Here is a 12349-nt window from a genome sequence, read left to right as displayed (position 1 = left end):
ATAAAAAATTAGATTGGAAAAGAGAGTTTATTCATTCTATCTGTTTTCCCATATCAGAAATTAGCCATCTTATTCATATCCATTTTTAAATAGTGTCACTTGAGGACCACAGATTCTGTGTGTCACCCTGGCTATGGTAACTTCGCTAGCTGTGCGTCCTTGGGAGGTGTTGTTTGGGGTGAAGGCGTGAGCCATCTGTGGAGATGGGCACTGCCTTGGTGTCTGACAGACACTGTCCTGTCTTTCAGGACATGAATTTTCTTTGGCTCTTTTTATGCTTTTATATATTAATACAGATGTTTTCTAAATGTCAGCAGACAAAATTAATAGAATACATTGTGTTAGATTGAATTATATTTGACCATTTTTGACTTAAAAAAACATCCATTTCATATGGTTCAAGCTAATTTTTTACCTGCTGTCTTAGAAACCAGAGATGTCTAGAAATTGACTCTTCTAAGGTTTTCAGTGCAGGTCTGTAGAGAGATGCACATGCAACACAGAGGTCACCATGAGGGATGGAGTCTGCCCAGAGGTGCCAGGAGCACACAGCATCAGGACTACTGTGGACTCATCTGCGGGCAGGGCTGCAATTGCAGAGGCAAAGAGCAGATTTTTATTGTAAAAGCACCATTAAATGAGGAGGAAAATCTCAATCCACAGAAAAGTGGAAATTGCCTGTAAATGGAGAATATTAAAGTTTTTTTCATTTTATTATTCCCTGTTTATAGGAAGATTTAGCTATTATGGGAGAAATTCATCCCCAAAGGGATTTCAGAAACATCACTGTCATTTCATCTCCTTGTAGATCTTAGGGCAGAGAGTGAGGACAGCATTAAAAGGACATAATGAAAGCAAGAAAACATTTGTGCAATGAATGAAGATATGATGGGTGAGGTCCCTGATCTACTTTCCTCAGCACAGACTACTCGTTGCAGCTGAATCAGTACATACATCATAGTTTGTAAGAAAGTACCGTTAAGTCCCCAATCTCGAGAGGCTTTTCTGAGAAGACTGGCTCCCTTCTCTTTGTTCTGATTTAGGCGTTGCCCAGGGGATCATAACTGGAATAAGAGGACTGTGTAATGGCCTGGGGCCAGCACTGTATGGCTTCATATTCTACATGTTCCATGTGGAACTGACTGAGTTGGAACCGGAATTGAACTCTAACAATGCTGCCCTACAGGTAATTTGGTGATAAGTCTAGTTTTACAACAATTGTGTCTGATTATAGCAAAATCTTCTGACCTTAAACTTGGAAAGTGTTATTTGTATAATATTAATATTGTATGTGACAGTAGTAAGTGCTGTGTTCAGTGCTTCTTGGGACTGGAGAGGGATTGTTTCAGTGATTTAATACCTTGTGGAAAGGATTTGTCTTATCTTTGTTCAGATTCTATTTTCACCTACACAATTACTCTGATCAGAATGCTGTCCCTTGGAGAAGCCCAGGGCAAATAAAATATGAAATGACCTAACATTCCAGCTAGAAATTGAGCTAGAGTGCTTTTTCTACTATTTCTTTGATATTTCTTCCCTCCTTCTAAGTGGTATTTAGTGTAGATTTCTTTACAAAACTGAAATTAATGTTTGTGTATGGAGTGCATGATCTCAGGTCACAGGATGGGATTAGAGATAAACTCGTGTCGCTTACAGGGTTAGTTAAGCTGTTGAGAAGAGGTGCAAAAAGCAGTGATTAGCTGCCCTCTGTCATATTCCAAACACAGGCTCTATTGGAATTTGCCTTGACACTTAATGAAGTGTTTGCTTATGACAAAATGGTTCTTTTTTTTTCCTGGCATGGTTTTTTGGGTCATCCATGACTAATTTTGGGTTGAAAAGACTAACCAAATTCTTGATCTCCGTTTGTTTCCCACACCCATCAGGAAGCTGTCATCCCAGGCCCGCCGTTTTTATTTGGGGCATGTATAGTTTTTATGTCTTTTCTAGTTGCCTTATTCATCCCTGAATACAGCAAAGGCAGTGGAATTCAAAAGCATAGCAACAACATCAGCGGCACCCTGACCAACACCCCAGAACAGGGGAGTGATGAGGACATTGAGCCACTGCTGCAAGACAGCAGCATCTGGGAGCTCTCTTCCTTCGAGGAGCCTGGGAATCAGTGCACTGAGCTATAAACTCAGCAGAAAGGAGGATTCTGCAGATGCTGTCTCTGAGAGCCGGGGGGAGCCACACCACATGGAGACATCATGGTGCTGGATGGGAGATGCTAGTGGCACCCTTCAGGGCCAAGTTTGAGAAGTGACACCCTCCATCCCTCTGCCTTCCTTCTCTTCCTCCTATTCCTTTTCTTCCATTCTTTTTCTTCCTGTTTGTACATTAGAACCAGTTAAGATTTGAAATATTTTCCTGCAAATAATAGCAACTCTCAAAGTTATCTGGAATTCAAACTTTGAAACTCAAATAGAAAAAGTCGTAACTCTGGTAGAAAGGATGGCTTTCCTTTAATAACTGGAGTAAGAGTGACAGCAGTCTTTCCATGTCCTTTTCAGTATGAGGTGCAGGACTGTAGTGGGACTGCCATCTCTGGCAAGATTTGTCGTAGAGAATCCTTTTTTATTTTCTTCCTTTCTGTGTCTGGACTGCCCGCTTAGCCTGCAGGTGTCTATGAGTGGCTGCTCCAAGAGTCACTCAGTATCAGGGATCTATTGCCTCTGTTCAAAGGTCAAACAAAATCCTAATCTTACTCTCCTTTTCTCCTCTCAACTTCCTATTCTTGGCTAGAGTAAAATTCAGCATATACACCTCTGGAAATTAATAATATTGATCAGTGAAATCCTTTACCAGATGAAGGAAAATATTCTTATAAATTTAAATCATGAAGAACTAGCAACTCAGATTCCTGGACCTAGTGTCTTGGTCAGATTCAAGGTGATTTTACAGAGGAAAAACACACATCGAGCATTCTGGTGGCAACATAGAAATTGAAGGGTGCTTCTAAGAAAGTTTTCAACAATGTAAACATTCCTAAGTGAGGATAAGAGTTGTAACTGGATACCAGTGGAGTTTATATCCAAGTCAGACTTATGTAATGTGTTATTACTATTTGCTCATCTCCACCTCTACCATGTCCTACTTCTCAAGCTTTCTCATTCATCACACTCCTGCCTTAACTGCTATGTAATATGCATTTGTTTTCAATCGGTCTTTGTTTCCGTCTGTTTATCTGACTTTTGAATCTCATGGAAATATGCACATCAAATTCCTTTTTAAAATATGATGGTTTAGGAAGCCCAGATCCACAGTAAGTGTCTTGCTAATTTTTTGAGATGTTTTATGGACAAAGAAAACTTTACAGATTTATATGTATTTTGCTGCACCAGTAAATGGACCATTAACTAGGGCCCATCTTTAACAGAGCACTCCTTTGAAAGTTTTATAGGTATGAAATATATGTAGATATTTGTAAGGAATTAAAATTTTTTTTTGATGGGGTGCTGTGTAAATCTTGTATTTATAAATGTAATGAAGATGTTGACAGAAAAAAATATATACAACTTTTATAAAGGATTGTGTACTGACTGAATACATTTAAAAGAAAATATATTTTGAAACCTGTTCTGCTATGAACAGAGATAACATATCTTTTTACTATGCTGTTGGTTTTTAAGTTAAGCTTCCTAATGCATAATAAATTTGCAATGGATACTTTTATGTCTTTTGTATTTCTTTAAAGCAAATAGTATCATTGATCTTTGGGTTCTCTTTTGGGCAGTTTCCAACTAAAATAAGTTCTTAATCCTTAAGCTAATGCAAAAGATTTGTATGTTTTCAAAGAAGTTTGACTTTTAACAAACTTCTTTCCAAATCTCCCTTCAAACACAGACCATAACTATTTTTTATTTTCTAAAAAAGCAACAGAACTCACAACTAGAATATAGAACTATGTGCTGGGGGTGCTTTGGGGAGAAGAAGAAGAAGGAAAAAAAAAAGATCGGCAACAGATGTTAGCTTGGGTGCCAATCTTTAAGAAAAAAAGAAAACAACATAAACATATTTGTATACCCATGTTTATTAGCAGCATTATCCACAATAGCCAAAAGGTAGAAACAACCTATATGTCCACTGTTAGATGAATGGATAAAGAAAATATGGTATATACACACAATGCAATGTTATTCAGTCTTAGAAAGGAGGGAAATTCTGACACATGCTACAACATGGATGAACATTGAAGATATTATGCTAAGTGAAGTAAGCTAGTCACAAAAGGACAAATACTGTATGGTTCCAGTTACATGAAATATCTAGTCAAATTCATAGAGACAGAGAGTAGAATAGTGGTTGCCAGGACTATGGGAAAAAGGAAGTGGGAAGTTACTGTTTAATGGGGTAGAGTTTCAGTTTGGCAAGATGAGAAAAGTTCTGGAGATGGATGATGAGGTTGGTTGCACAACAATGTGAATGTACTTAATGCCACTGAAACTACTTAACAGTGGTTTAAATGTTCAATTTTATATTATGTATATTTTGCCACAATTTTTTAAAAACACTCATGATATCTTTGTTCTATCTTTGTTCAACATCCTTGCATGATTTTAAAAAACTCAACAAATTGGGTATAGAAGAAACATGCCATGACATAACAAAGGCCATATATGACAAGCCCATAGCTAACTTTATACTCAATGGTGAAAGGTTGAAAGCTTTTCTTCTAAGATCAGGAACAGGACAAGAGTGCCCACTCTCACCACTCCTATTGAACGTAGTAGTGCAAGTTCTAGCCAGAGCAATCAGGGAAGAAAAAGAAAGAAATGGCATCCAAATTGGAAAAGAAAAAGTAAAGTCTCTGTTTGCAAATGACATGATCTTAGTATACAAAACCCTAAAGACTCCACCAAAAAACTGTTAGAACTAATAAACAAATTCAGTAAAGTTGCAGGATACAAAATCAGCATAAAAAATTAGTTGGATTTTTATACACTAACCACAAACTATTTGAAAAAGTGGAAAATCCCCTTCACAGTGGTTTCAAAAAACAATAAAATACTTAGGAATAAATTTAACCAAAGAAGTGAAAACTCTGTACAATGAACACTATAACTTTGATGAAGGAAACTGAAGAAGATACAAACAAATGGAAAGATATTCCATGTTCATGGATCAGAACAGTTAATACTGTTAAATTGTCCATACTACCAAAAGCAATCTACACATTCAATGAAATCCCAATCAAAATTCCAATGGCATTTTTCACAGAAATAGAACAAACAATCCTAAAATTTGTATAGACCCACCACAGACCCTGAACAGCGAAAGCAATCTTGAGGAAGAAGCAGAAAGCTGGAAACACCACACTTCCTGATTTCAAACTATACTACACAGCTATAAAAATCAAAACAGTATGCTATTGGCATAAAAACAGACACATAGGCCAATGGAACAGAATCAAGAGTCAGAAACACCTGCACATATAATCAACTAATTTACAATAAAGGAGCTGAAAATACACAATGGGAAAAGGATAGTCTCTTCAATAAATGGCATTGGGAAAACTGGATAATCACATGCAAAAGAATGAAACTGGACCCCTATCCTACACCACTCATAAAAAATAACTCAAAATGGATTAAGACCTGAAATCATAAAACTCCTAGAGGAAAACATAGAGAAAAATCTCCTTGCCATTGGTTTTGGAAATAAGTTTTTTGGCTATGAACACCAAAAACACAAGTAACAAAAGCAAAAATCAACAAGTGGGACTACATCAAACTAAAAAGCTTCTGCACAGCAAAGGAAACCATCAACAAATGAAAAGGCAACCTGTGGAATGGGATAGAATATTTGCAAGACATATATCGAATAAGGAGTAAATATTCAAAATAAAGAACTCAATAGCAAAAGCCCCCAAATAATCCAATTAAAAAATAGGCAAAGGATCTGAATAGACATTTTTCAAAAAAGGACACACAGATGTCTTGTCCAACAAGTACATGAAAAGATGCTCAACATCACCAATCAACAGGGAAAAGTACATCAAAACCACAATGAGATATCACCTTACACCTGTTAGAATGGGTATTTTCAAAAAAGACAAGAATATTGTGTCAGTAAGAAGGTAAAGAGAACCCTTACTGTTTGTCGGAATGTAAATTGATGCAGCCACTATGAAAAACAGTATGGAGGTTCCTCAAAAAATTAAAAACAGAACTGTCATATAACCCAGCAATCCCACTTCAGAGTATACACCTGAAGGAAATTAAATAATTACCTAGAAGAGATATCTGCACCCCCCCCCCCCCGCCATGTTCACTGCAGCATTATTTACAATAGCTAAGACCTGGGGACAACCTAAATGTCTGTTGATGGATGAATGGATAAAGAAGTTGTGAGATATATATACATATATATATAATATTAATATATTACAATATTATTCAGCCACAAAGAAATAAAGAAGAAAATCCTTGCCATTTGCAGCAACATAGATGGACCTTAGGACATTATGCTAAGTGAAATAACGCAGAGAAAGACAAATACTGTATGATTTCACTTATATGTGGAATCTAAAATAAAACTCAACTCATAGAAATAATATATTTGTGGTTGCCAGGGGTGGAGGGGCGAGGGGTAGGGAAAATGTGTGAAGGTGGTCAGATGGTACAAACCTGCAATTATAAAATGAATAAATTCTGAGGATCTAATGTACAGCATGGTGACTATACTTAACAATACTGTATTGTATACTTGAAAGTTGCTAAGAGAGTAAGAAAAAGCTCTCACCACACACAAAAAAGGTAACTATGTGAGGTGATGGATGTGTTAACCAACTTTATTGTGGTAATTATTTCACAATATATAAATATATCAAAAAATGTTATAAGTCAGTTATAGCTCAGTAAAGCTGGAAAATAAATAAATGTCAAAAAAAGGAAGATGTTTATTCAGTAGAGCAAGGCTGAACAGAGTGAAACCCCCTGGCTCCTTAATTGATTTCTCCAGCAGCCTCAGGCAAGACACTTGATTTTCTCTAAGAGGTGTTGGTCTCTTATAGGAAGGACTGTTTTAATGCGTGTGAAGATTGATCTTTCTGACTTATGATGTTAGTTTTGCCTATGCATTGGGGTATAATTTTTTTCCAAGTAATTTTATTGAGGTTATAATGGTTTATAACATTGTATAATTTCAGGTGTACATTATTGTTTATCAATTTCTGAATACACTTCATCATTCTCACCCCCAGTAGTCTAATTTTTTTTTTTTCTTGAGGAAGATTAGCCCTGAGCTAACTGCTGCCAATCCTCCTCTTTTCTCTGAGGAACACTGGCCCTGAGCTAACATCCATGCCCATCTTCCTCTACTTTATATGTGGGACACCTACCACAGCATGGCATGCCAAGCAGTGCCATGTCTGCACCCAGGATCCAAACCGGCAAACCTCAGGCTGCCAAAGTGGAATGTGCACACTTAACCACTGCACCACTGGGCCAGCCCTCCAGTAGTCTAATTTTTATCCATCACCATACATATGTGCCCCTTTATCCCTTTTGCCCACCCCCAACCCCCTTCCCCTCTGGTAACCACTAATCTGTTCGCTTTATCCATGTATTTATGAGTGAAATCATGCAGTATTTGTCTTTCTCTGTCTGGCCTATTTCACTTAACATCATACCCCAAGGTCCACCCATGTTGTTGCAAGTGGTATGATTTTGTCTTTTTTTTGGCTGAGTAGTTATTCCATTGTGTATATATTGGAGTAGAATTTTAAAAGTATTTTATAACTGTGTCTCTAGTATACGTTAATGTATTCTACTTCAAATATTTGGAAACTAATGTTATCTGAGACCTTCGACCATGATCTCTCCAGCAAAGTCAGTCAGCTTATATGGCAGCTCAGAGCTTAAGAAAGAGTGTTCCCAGGAACAAGGCCAATGGCCTTTAAGTCACAAGGCATTACTTCTGCCATATCCACTATTTGAAGTAGTCACAAGCCCATCCAGATTCAAAGGGAGGGGGTCATAGAGCCCACCTCTCAATGAAAGATGTGTCACTTTGCAGCTAGATTTGAAAGCCACCGAAGGTGGTAACAGAACTGTTTTGAAATGGGAACAACTGGATTTGCATTTTAAATAGAACTGGCTGTAATGAGGAGCATGGATCTGAAGAGACCAGCTGAGAGAGAGAGAGATGGTAGTAGTGGGGATACAGAGACCTGAATGGATTCAGGAGGTATTTAAGAGGTAAAATCAAGGACATAAAGCAATAATTGTAATACTATTGTTTGGTGTATAACATGTATAAATGCAATATACTGGCAGCAGCACAAAGGAAGAGGAAAGAAATGGAGCTTAATTGGAGTAAAGTTTCTACATTTTATTTGAATTAAGTTAGGATTAACATGAAGTAGATTGTAGTAGGTTAGGGTACATTCCTAGAGCAACCACTAACAAAGTAACACAAAAATGTTTAAAAATCAACACAGGAATTAAAATAGTACACTACAAAATATCTATTTTTTAAGGTAATAAAGAAGGGATAGAGGAACAAAAAAAGACATGAGACATATAGAAAATAAATAGCAAATGGCAAACATAAAATGCACCATATCAATGACATGACATGTGAATGGATTAAACATTCCAATCAAGGTAGAGATTACACAACAAAGAAAAGTCCAGGATCAGATGGCTTCACTTATACCAAACATTTAAAGAAGAATTAATACTAATCCTTCTCAAACTCTTCCAAAAATAGAAGAGGAAGGAACACTTCCAAACTCATTTTACAAGGCCAGCATTACCCTGATACTAAAACCAAACAAGGATGCCACAAGAAAAGAAACTCACAGGCCAATATCCCTGATGAAGATAGATGCAAAAATCCTCAAAAAAAAAAATTAGCAAACTGAATTCAACAATGCATTAAAAGGATCATACACCATGATCAGTGGGATTTATTCCAAGGATACAAGGATGGTTCAACATCTACAAATCAATCAATGTAATTCACCACTTTAACAAAATGAAGGATAAAAATTGCGTGATCATCTCAATAGGTGCAGAAAAAGCATTTGAAAAATTTCAACATCCGTTTATGATAAAAATTCTCAACAAAGTGGGCTTAGAGGGAATGTACCTCAACATAATAAAGGTCAGACGTAACAGCTTGCATCATACTCAATGGTGAAAGCTGTAAGCCTTTCCTCTAAGATAAGGAACAACACAAAGATGCCCACTCTCACCACATTTATTCAACATAGTTTTGGAAGTCCTAGCCATAAAATTTAGGCAAGAAAAATAAAAGGCATCCAAATCAGAAATGAAAATGTGAAACTGTCAATATTTACAGATGACATGATATTATATATAGAAAACCTAAAGACTCTACCAAAAAACTATTAGAACTAATAAGAAAATTCAGTAAATTTGTAGGATACAAAAATCTGTTGCATTTCTACACTAATAACTATCAGAAAGAGAAATTAAGAAAACAATCCCATTAACAATTGCATCAAAAATGATACCTAGGAATAATTTAACCAAGGAAGTGAAAGACCTGTACACTGAAAATTATAAGACTTTGGTGAAAGAAATCAAAGAAGATACAAATAAATCAAAAGATATTTCACACTCATGGATTGCAAGAATTAATATTGTTAAAATGTCCATGCAACACAAAGCAATCTACAGATTGAATGCAATTCTGATCAAAATGCCAATGGCATTTTTCACAGAAATAGAGCAAACAATTCTAAAAATTTTTTGAACTACAAAAGACCCTGAGTGGCCAAAGCAACCCTGAGAAAGAAGAACAAAGCTGGAGGCATCATGCTTTCTGATTTCAAACTATATTACAAAGCTATACTAATCAACGCAGTATATTACTGGCATAAAGGCAGACACATAGATTAATGGAACAGAAAAGAGAGTCCAGAAATAAACCCACACAATTAATTTATGATAAAGGAGCCAAGAATATACAATTGCAAATGGGCTGTTCTTCAATAAATGGAGTTGGGAAAGTTGGAAAGCCACATGACTATATATATATATATATATATATATATATATATATATATATATATTCACGTATATATAAGTATATGTATATATAATGGAATATTACTCAGCCATAAAAAGAAAGAAATTTTGCCATTTGCAACAACATGGATGGACCTTGAGGGCATTACACTAAGTGACTAAGTCAGACAGAAAAAGACAAATAATGTATGATCTCACTTACATAGATACAGAGAACAGACTCCTGATTGCCAGAGGTGTGTGTGGGGGGGGGGGGGGCGGGGTGGTGAAATCGGTGAAGGTGGTCAGAAGCTACAAACTTCCAGGTATAAAATAAATAAAATATAAGTCCTCAGGATGTAATGTACAGCATGGTGACTGTAGTTAATAATACTGTATTGTATATCTTAAAGTTGCTAAGAGAGTAAATTTTAAATGTTCTCATCAAAAGAAAAAATTAGTAACTATGTGTGGTGATGGATGTTAACTAGACTTATCTTGGTGATCATTTTGCAACACACACACACACACACAGATAAAGATTACAGCCACTCTGGGAAAAAAGTTTGGCACTGTCTTATAAAACTGAATATGCAAGTGATGTCAGCATCATGGCAGAGTGAGCTTCCCTGGTAATCTCTCCCTTCCAGCATACAATGAAAAGGACATTCATACTCCAACAGAGGACATCCAAACGCAACACAAAAAACGTCATAGAGACCCACACAGCCACACAATGGAAGGCGGAGAGGCTGGAGACCCCTTCAGAGGAGGTGGAATGAATAAGAGAAAACTTTGCTCCCTCCCCAAAAGACTGCAATCTGGGACAGCAGGCAGCCTCCAAGAGAGAAGAAACAGGGGAGGGCATTCATTCATGGGAACATCAAAGATCTCTGAGGGCCGTCACAGCCTAAGGGAAAGCTCCTACCAAGATGAAAGCTAATGCAGGGTGACCTTATCAAGCCAACACCCCAGGAGTGCAGATAGTGAGGGCAGAATGAGAAAACCCTGAGTGCTCGCAGAAGAAAGCGCCCATCCCCCCCACCAGCCCAGCACCAGCTCCAGTGCCTGGGATCTCAGTGGAACGCAGAGGGCTCAGAATACGCAGCTCTTTGACCCCCAACCTGTGGTGACAGGCAGTAACTGCAACCAAATAATACCATGATGTGCAAAAACAGAACCACACCTTCTAGCAGTGATAAAAATTATATTAAATCTCCAGACCAGAGAGAAAATGACAAGTACCCAGAAATCAGTCCTGACAACACAGAAATATGTACATGACAAAGAATCCAAAATAGCTATCATAAAAAAACTCAACGAGTTAAAAGAGAATGCAGAGAAACAATTCAATGAGTTCAGGAGCTACTTCACAAAAGAGATTGAAACTATAAAGAAGAACCAGTCAGAAATATTGGAGATGAAAGACACAATGGAAGAGATAAAACAAAATATGGATTCCCTGAACACTCGAGCAGACATCACAGAGGAGCGAATCAGCATAATCGAGGATAGACATGTTGAAATGCTCCAGATAGAGGAGGAAAGAAAACTAAGACTAAAAAGAAATGAAGAAAGTCTCTGGGGGGCCGGCCCGGTGGCGCAGCAGTTAAGTTCACGTTCCACTTCTCGGCGGCCCGGGGTTCGCTGGTTCGGATCCCGGGTGCAGACATGGCACCGCTTGGCAGCCATGCTGTGGTAGGTGTCCCACATATAAACTAGAGGAAGATGGGCACGGATGTTAGCTCAGAGCCAGGCTTCCTCAGCAAAAAGAGGAGGACTGGCAGTAGTTAGCTGAGGGCTAATCTTCCTCCAAAAAAAAAACAAAAAAAGGAAAGTCTCTGGGAAATATCCGAATCAATTAGGAAATGCAACATAAGATTTATAGATATTCAAGAGGGAGAAGAGAAGGAGGATGAAACAGAAAGCTTGTTCAAAGAAATAATAGTAGAGAACTTCCCAAACCTACGGAAAGAGATGGAAATCCATGTGGAAGAAGTTACCAGATCTCCTAAATATATCAATGTAAAAAGACCTACTGCAAGGCATAAAGTAGTGAAACTGGCAAAAGTGAATGACACAGAAAAAATATTCAGCGCAATACAGCAGAAGAAAATTACCTACAAAGGAACCCCTATCAGGCTTTCAGCAGATTTCTCTGCAGAAACCTTTCAGGCTAGGAGGGACTGGAATGACATATTCAAATCTTTGAAAGACAAAGACTTTCAACCAATAATACTCTATCTAGTGAAAATATCCTTCAGATATGATGGAGAAATAACTTTCCCAGATAAACAAAAGCTAAGGGAGTTCATAGCAACAAGACGCGCCCCCCCCCCCCCAGAAATTCTCATGAAGACCCTCATACC

The 12349-nt window shown here is 37.5% G+C and overlaps 1 protein-coding gene across 1 annotated transcript in view; it reads left to right on the top strand.

Moving 5' to 3' along the window:
• Positions 1-3675, top strand: part of MFSD14B (major facilitator superfamily domain containing 14B) — an 88565-nt gene extending 84890 nt beyond the window's left edge. Inside the window, exons 11-12 of the mRNA XM_070590105.1 lie at positions 1044-1186; positions 1887-3675. Coding sequence (XP_070446206.1) covers positions 1044-1186; positions 1887-2138 — 395 coding nt within the window. The 3' untranslated portion in view covers positions 2139-3675. The remainder of the gene's footprint in view (positions 1-1043; positions 1187-1886) is intronic.
• The last annotated feature ends 8674 nt before the right edge of the window (positions 3676-12349 follow it).

This window comes from Equus przewalskii, chromosome 22 (assembly GCF_037783145.1).
Source record: "Equus przewalskii isolate Varuska chromosome 22, EquPr2, whole genome shotgun sequence".
NCBI classification, from domain to species: domain Eukaryota; kingdom Metazoa; phylum Chordata; class Mammalia; order Perissodactyla; family Equidae; genus Equus; species Equus przewalskii.
This window is presented reverse-complemented; position numbering and strand designations above follow the sequence as displayed.